Below are 8091 nucleotides of genomic sequence, written 5' to 3' on the forward strand. Positions count from 1 at the left end.
GGCTGCCATATTGATTTCCTTTTAAACAATGCCAGTTGCCTGGCAGCCCTGCTGATCTATTTAGCTGCAGTAGTGTTTGAATAACACCAGAAACAAGCATGTAGCTAATCTTGTCAGATGTGACAATGTCATAAAAACCTGGCCTGCTGCATGCTTGTTCTGGGTCCATGGCTAAAAGTATTAAAGGCAGATGATCAGCAGGCTAGCCAGGCAACTGGTATTGCTTAAAAGGCAATAAGTATGGCAGCCTCCATATACCTCTCTTATGTTGTCCTATGAAGGCAAAGCAGAGTATCAAAGAAGTGATGAGGTTAAAAATGCGAGGCCAGACGCAGCTTTTATGAGAGACTGCAACATTTCCGTATTACGTTGAGACTTGTACTACTATATCTGTTGTTTTATTATATGGTTGGGTTTATTTGTTTCCGTTTATCCAGGCTTTAGTTTCAAACAGAACATCAGTGTTTGAAATTGTACTGTGTCTCATTCATTGAAGGTACCAGAAAGAGTACAGCGAGTTCAAACGCCAGCAGCTGGAGCTGGATGATGAGCTAAAGAGTGTGGACAACCAGATGAGATATGCCCAGTTTCAACTAGACAAGCTCAAAAAGACCAATGTATTTAATGCCACCTTCCATATATGGTAAGTAGCATTTGTGTGTGATAACCTGAAATCTCCCTCCCCTTTTGCTGCATCGTGGGTATATTCCTGGAGCATCTCCTGTGCCATGCACTCCTGGGTCTCCAGCAGGATTATTGCGTTACCTCTTGTCTGAAGCAGAGGGAGATCAAGGAGCAAGTACTTCTGTAGCAAGTATGAGCTTGTGCTGCTGAGCTTTCCAGCATCAGCTCTGATATGTTAGGACAAAGAGGTGGTGCTTAGGCCTCTTGCACACTACATGCAATTCCGATTTGCGATTTTTAATTGGTACTGCATTTTGCGTTTTTTCTTTTTGTTTTGATAGCACCAGGAAAATCGGAATCCCATGTATCATGCAAGAGGCCTTAAAGTGGTCTGAAATTTACGTAATTTGGAATTCTGTACTGAATGTAATGTTGATAATTTTTTGATACATTCTTCAATAAAGAGTTAAAAAAAAAAAAAAAAAAAAAAAGTGGTCTGAAACTCAGCATTTCTTCTTTGCTCTTAAAGATTACTTATAGCCTTAAACCTACTATTACAGAACAAATTGAAGCACAACAGCATTCAAACCGTTAAATACAGCACTTTGTTCTGCAATGGAAAGCCCCTTTAGCTTGTGATCCGGATCCGAAGAGGGGATAACATTATATTTTGTTTACATTCCTCTGTTGTTACAATTAGTTACAGCCAACCACATGCAGAAATGGAACTGTACAGAGCTGAGAAGCAGAAACAGATGACAAATTATCACTAGATAGCTGCTGTATTTATATAATATCTATGAATAAAATGCAGTGGCAGCTTTCAGAGCAGATAAACTGTACTTTGGGAGCTTGTAATCTGTAAACCGGCAATATTACTTGTGCACAACAGCAAATATGGTAACTGAGTGGGTAATAAAAAGTAGGAAAACATGTTTTGTTTTAATGTTATATCGGTGTCTTATTCTACTTTAACAACAAGGGATGGTCTTTAACAGGAACACAGATATGCAGCATGTGAATTGTCTCACGATTTGATGTTTGTGCCACTTTTAAACCCAAAATTGAATTATGGCTGCCATACACTGGTCGATTGCCACCAGATCGACCAGCAGATAGATCCCTCTGTGATCGAAGGATCTATTGGCTGCCTACACTGCAAACAGATTTTGAATCGATTTCACCATGAAACGAATTCACAGTCTGTGTGGCCGGCGTGAGTCCCCTGGTTTCCGCTGTCTTCTTCTCTGATTTGGGCTCCAGCTTCACTTTACTTCCTGTCCGTGGAAGTTTAAACAGTAGAGGGCGCTCTACTGTTTAAAACTTCCTGTCGGGACAGGAAGAAGTGAAGCCTGCCGGAACCCAGCGGAGAAGGCACAGTGGGGATACGCGGCAGCCGGATCAGGTAATGTATTGCTGCTAGCGTCGCTCATCAGACATTCAAAGGCCTCTATCGACGCACTCCCAACCCGCCGGCGATCGAGCGAAATCTTCCGCACGTACAGATCGATGGGAACGATCAATTTCAGACTGAAATCGATCGTTCAGTCAGCGTTTGCACAACGATTTCACAGCAGATTCAATCACAGTGATCAAATCTGCTGTATATCGGCGGGAAATAGTATTAGTGTATGGGCCCCTTTAGAGTGACTCCCGCCGCCTAGATAACTGTTACTAAATACATGCGCCTATGTTTGCAACAGTCTGTCACTGAAAATATTGCAGCACTGTTAGCCATGAGTTTTCTCCTTAGAAATAATTTTTAACTCCTTGAAAATAACTTCTCAGCACTCTGCAGTTGTAACAGTACCAAAAAGTAGGTGAAAAAATACCGCCAGAGTTATTCTGAGCACTATTTTCTTACTTGCTGGTGGCTTGAAAAGCATTTTATAGATTTAGGTGTGAAAATTTCACCTAGAAGAAAAGGTGACTTTAATAAAGACCTTAATTGTCCATCAATCTTATTGTCTAACTCTTCCATGGCTCTATGAATATGTAAACTGGTAAAGTTTGACTAAAACTTAATGCAACATTTTTACCAAACTACCATTTTATGTGAATAATGTGTTCTACAAACTGTTTTTTTCCATTTTAAAGTGAGATTGACGTATTGTCAAACTTTTTCACATTAAATGATGTCAAGGTGCAGACATTTGTGGTGCCTGAAAATACCTGCAGCAGCCCTTGTTAGGATTTCTGTGCTTCTGTTAAGTGCTTGAATCCAGTTTTGTTCTATACAAAAGGACAATTCTTGACATAGGTCTAAGCCCTGCCTATTCTGGGGCAAAACCGTATTCCCATCCACTCTCTAAGTTGTTCCTGGAAGGGCTAGAGTTGATATGGTGGAGCTTTTGTCCATGTCACAAACATCTCTTCTGTCTAGGGCTCTTTCTAGAGCTACTGAAGTGCACAGACTTGGATTTGAAGATTTTGGCATACGGTACATTTACTGGCTGCACAGGGTGCTTAGTTTGGTCATGTGTCAAGTTTAGTTTTTGGAACTAATGCAGAAGTGCTGCTTGCAGATTAATTAAGGCATTTATAATAAGCTCCCTCTCTTGTAGGCATAGTGGTCAGTTTGGCACGATCAACAACTTCCGCCTTGGCCGCCTACCCAGTGTTCCTGTGGAATGGAATGAAATCAATGCAGCTTGGGGCCAGACAGTTCTGCTGTTACATGCTCTTGCCAACAAGATGGGTCTTGAGTTCCAGAGGTGAGGACCTGTCTCAGTTCTTCTAACCCAGAGGTACAAGTGATTATAAAAGGGTTCACTAGCAGTTTCACTGTTTGTTTTATAGGTACCGCCTAGTCCCATTTGGAAACCATTCTTATTTGGAGTCACTCACGGATAAATCCAAGGTATGGTGTGTTTTCAAATAGATGACAGCTAAACATGCACATATAAATCACAAGGAAAGCAGATTAAATCCTTGTTTTATTCATTTAATGTATTACTTTTAAAGTACAACTAAAGTGAGAGGGATATGGAGGCTGCTATATTTATTCCCTTTTAAGCGATACCAGTTGCCTGGCAGCCCTGCTGAGCCTCTAATTCCTTTAGGCCGGTTTACACTGCATACTGGCAGTAGCAGTGCAGTCCGGGGACCGCACCGCCAAAAAACAGGCCTTCAGGGATTACTGCATTAGTATGTGGTATTCCCCGTCTGGCAGCAGGCCATACAGGAAGTGACACTCTAGCGTTTACTTCCTGTGGAGGACTCGATGTGCACGGAAGTGTATTGACAAAATATGCTTCCGCGCATGCGCGACGCAGCTAAGACATGTGTCGCCATAGACTTACATTACTTGTAGGTCACCACAGGAGCCGCATGGTAACGTAGGTATGGGCTCACGTTACAGTACATCCAGCGCACCGCAGGCAATGTGAACTACCCTATAGACTTTCATTGCCCTAGTGGTAGGCTGCGGTAAAATACTACACCACGCTAGTGTGAAAGGGCCCTTAGCCATAGACCCTGAACAAGCATAACAAGATCAGGTGTTTCTAACATTGTCAGATCTGACAAGATTAGCTGCATACTTGTTTCCGGTGTTATTCAGACACTACTGCAGCCAAACAGATCAGCAGGGCTGCCAGGCAACTGGTATTGCTTAACCTCCTTGGCGGTAATCCCGAGCTGAGCTCGGGCTATGCCGCCACGGAGGATTGCTCTGGCCCGATTTGCATAATTTTTTTTTTCAAACACGCAGCCAGCACTTTGCTAGCTGCGTGTTTGTTCCGATCGCCAAAGATCCACCGCTACGGACGCGAAAGAGGGTCCCCCCCCCCCCCCCCCGCAGACCCCTTGCGCAGCCTGGCCTATCAGTGCCAGACTGTGCTATGGGGTGGATCGGGACACCCTATGACGTCGATGACGTGTCAGTCCGATCGTCGCCATGGCAACGGGGGAAGCCCATACAGGACGTTCAGAACGGGATTTCCTGTTGGGTATTTGTGCCGGCAGGGATCGGAGGGGTGGGATAGCGAAAGGGGGGGGGGGGGAGCATGTAGGTAGCTCTAGGCTAGCTACATGCTAAAAAAAGAAATATAATAGCAAAAAAACCCTCCCGCGGCCGTGCGCCGCAAATAATCATAACGGCGGGGAGGTTAAAAGGAAATAAATATGGCAGCCTCCATATTCTTCTCATTTCAGTTGTCCTTTAATCTTATTTGTTACAGACTAGCTGTTGTTTCAATGAGATTGGTTACAGAATCCTTGAATCTTATGCTGGGTACTAGAGCTGCAGTTTTTATGTGGATATGTCCCGACTGCTCCTGATCCATAACAGGCTCCAGTTTACTATAATAACTTCTAAAATTGATCCTGTTAACGATTGGGAACCTAGCAGATATGTTGGAAATAATCTGTTCAATCTTGTCAATAGGACAGGAAGCTGCAGCGTGTGTACCCAGTATTAGTCCTAGTACACACCATACAATTTCTTTTCAAATGGACGGGTCGAATCGATAATTTCCAACAGGTCTGATCAGGATAATGGGATCGATTTTGTTTTGTTTTTTTCTTTTTTTTTGGTGCAGTAGTGATTGTAAAATCGATTCAGTTTATCAATCGGACCTGACACGTTGATCTGATGGGAAATTGCATGGTGTGTAGCAGGCCTTTCCCATCCCATTCTTTGACATCCCCAGTAGTGATGGCTCAGACTGTTCGCCAGCAACTATATATTTTCATTTGTGGTCTTTGCATAAACCTAACTGTCACCTGAGGTAAGTGACATTCAGTTAAAAAAATGTTGTCCATTCTCTTTTTTTCCTATCCAGGAGCTTCCACTTTACTGTTCAGGCGGTTTACGATTTTTCTGGGATAACAAGTTTGATCACGCGATGGTGGCATTTCTGGACTGTGTGCAGCAGTTTAAGGAAGAGGTGGAGAGAGGAGACACAGGCTTCTGTCTGCCCTACAGGTTGGTCTGACTTGTTCTGAGCATACGGCTGCACTACTCAACACAATCTGAAGCAAAGCTGACAGCTGGCCCAATTCTTTTGGGTGTGCTGCTCTGTTCCATGCAGTGCTGGCTTATTTATTAAAGGAGTACTGTAGGGGGTCGGGGGAAAAGGAGTTGAACTTACCCGCGGCTTCTAATGGTCCCCTGCAGACTTCCTGTGCCCGTGCAGCCACTCGTCAATGCTCCGGCCCCGCCTCCAGTTCACTTCTGGAATTTCAGACTTTAAAGTCTGAAAACCACTGAGCCTACGTTGCCGTGTCCATGCTCCCGCTGATGTCACCAGGAGCGTACTGCGCAGGCCCAGTATTGTCTGTGCCTGCGCAGTACGCTCCTGGTAACATTAGCGGAAGCGAGGACACGGCCACGCTGGCACAGTGGTTTTCTGACTTTAAAGTCTGAAATTCCAGAAGTGAACCAGAGGCGGGGCCAGAACATTGGTGAGTGGCTGCCCGGGCACAGGATGTCTGCAGGGGACCATTAGAAGCCCCGGGTAAGTTCAACTCATTTCTCCCCCCCCCCTTTTCCCCCCACCAACAGAGCCTGCAGGGGGCGTGGGGGAAGTTTGCATAACTTCTCCCTATCACAGCTCATTCCTCTCTGGGCTGACAAGGTCTCGACAAAGGATAGAAGATTAGCTATATTACAGAGACAGTGCAACTAGAAAAGGCTGCAGTAAGCCAGACCACATTAGAACAGGTATAGGAACTTATAGGATAGAAGAAATAAGGCTGAAAATTTTGTTAGAGTGTCTTTAATGTCGGAACTGACAAGATTAGCTGCATGCTTGTTGCTGGTATTATTCAGACACTAATGCAGCCGAATGGACCAGCAGGGCTGCCTGGCAACTGGTATTGCTAAAGGGGGAATAAATATGGCAGCCTCTATATCTCGCTACAGTTGTCCTTTAAAGAAAGACTGTAGTATAGTAGAACGTAGTCAATTATTCAGGATACCCACTTTTATGGTACTCTTCCTGTTTTCAGCTTGAGAAATACTCTCTATAGCTATATATTGCAGTATATTGGTATGTAGCCCCACCCTCCCAGTGATGCTTAGCCTAGGCAGTTAAGCTATGTGGAATTCTCCTCCCGGAGTAAATAAAAAATGTGTGTGCATGTAAAAAAATAAATAAAAAGTGCGTGTGTGTGTGTGTTCATTTTTATAAGCGTAGTTAGCGTCTAGAACTTGACATCCATCTATCACAGAAAGAAATGAGTTACAGAAAGGCCTTTAATGGTACACATTTGTGTGAACAATCCTATTTTCAATTAGATTCTTCCTATCATATTGTATGAAAACAGAACAGCTAGTGGGCCCTTCCTGAATGCTTACATTATTACATTTCCTTAACCACTTTACCCCCGCCCGTACGGATTTCTCCATCCCTTTTTCCATCCTTTAACCCCCAGGGACGGAGAAATCCGTACTTTTGCGCACTCCCACCGCTGCCCGCGCTCCCGCTCGTAAACACGCCGCCGGCCGCTCGTAACCACGCCGCCCGCCCGGAGATCAATGAACGGGAAAATCCATTCCCGTTCGTTGATCTAAGCCCCGCAATGATCCGCTGCTCTCCGATGAGCAGCGCGATCATTGTGAAAAAAAAAACCACTTACCCAGCCTCCTAGTACTTGCTCCAAGAGTCGGAAGGACTCTTGGAGGTCGCATTAAACAAAAAGTTACTGTGGCCATCTTGTGGCCAAATAGTAAAACTACACCCTAAACATTTCACATACAAATAAATTACTTTTACACAAAAAATTAACTCATTACCTCCCACACTCCCAATTTTTTTTTTTTTTTTGTAATTAAAAAAAAAATTAAAAAATGTACAATAAAAAAAAATACATAAATAGTTACCTTAGGGACTGAGCTTTTTAAATATTTATGTCAGGAGGGTACAACACTGTTACTTTATAAACTATGGGCTTGTAATTAGGGATGGACGCAAAACTGAAAAAAATGCACCTTTATTTCCAAATAAAATATTGGCGCCAAACATTGTGATAGGGACATAATTTCAACGGTTTTATAACCGGGACAAAAGGGCAAATACATTTCATGGGTTTTAATTACAGTAGCATGCATTATTTAAAAACTATAATGGCCGAAAACTGAAAAATAATTTTTTTCCCAAATTTTTTCCTATTTTCCCATTAAAACACATTTAGAATAAAATAATTCTTGGCATAATGTCCCACCTAAAGAAAGCCTAATTGGTGGCGGAGAAAACAAGATATAGTTCATGTCATTGTGATAAGTAATGATAAAGTTATAGACAAATGAATGGAAGGAGCGCTGAAAGGTGAAATTTGCTCTGGTGGTCAGGGGGTAAAACCCCTCAGTGGTGAAGTGATTAAAAAAACTGGTCAAACGGCATAACCTTTGTGTGTGTGTGTTTTTTTTTTTTTTTTGTTTTTTTTTTTTTTCATAGATAATATCACAGCTGGTTTCAATATCAGGAATGGTTAATTTTTAATGCTGTTCAATTAAACACAATC

At 43.0% G+C, this 8091-nt stretch overlaps 1 protein-coding gene across 1 annotated transcript in view; it reads left to right on the forward strand.

The window, feature by feature from the left end:
* Positions 1–8091, forward strand: part of BECN1 (beclin 1) — a 38959-nt gene that overhangs the window by 28926 nt on the left and 1942 nt on the right. Inside the window, 4 exon segments of the mRNA XM_068263717.1 lie at positions 497–643; positions 3189–3338; positions 3424–3484; positions 5409–5551. Of these exon segments, the coding sequence (XP_068119818.1) occupies positions 497–643; positions 3189–3338; positions 3424–3484; positions 5409–5551 (501 nt within the window).

This window comes from Hyperolius riggenbachi, chromosome 12 (genome assembly GCF_040937935.1).
Source record: "Hyperolius riggenbachi isolate aHypRig1 chromosome 12, aHypRig1.pri, whole genome shotgun sequence".
Classification (NCBI taxonomy): Eukaryota; Metazoa; Chordata; class Amphibia; order Anura; family Hyperoliidae; genus Hyperolius; species Hyperolius riggenbachi.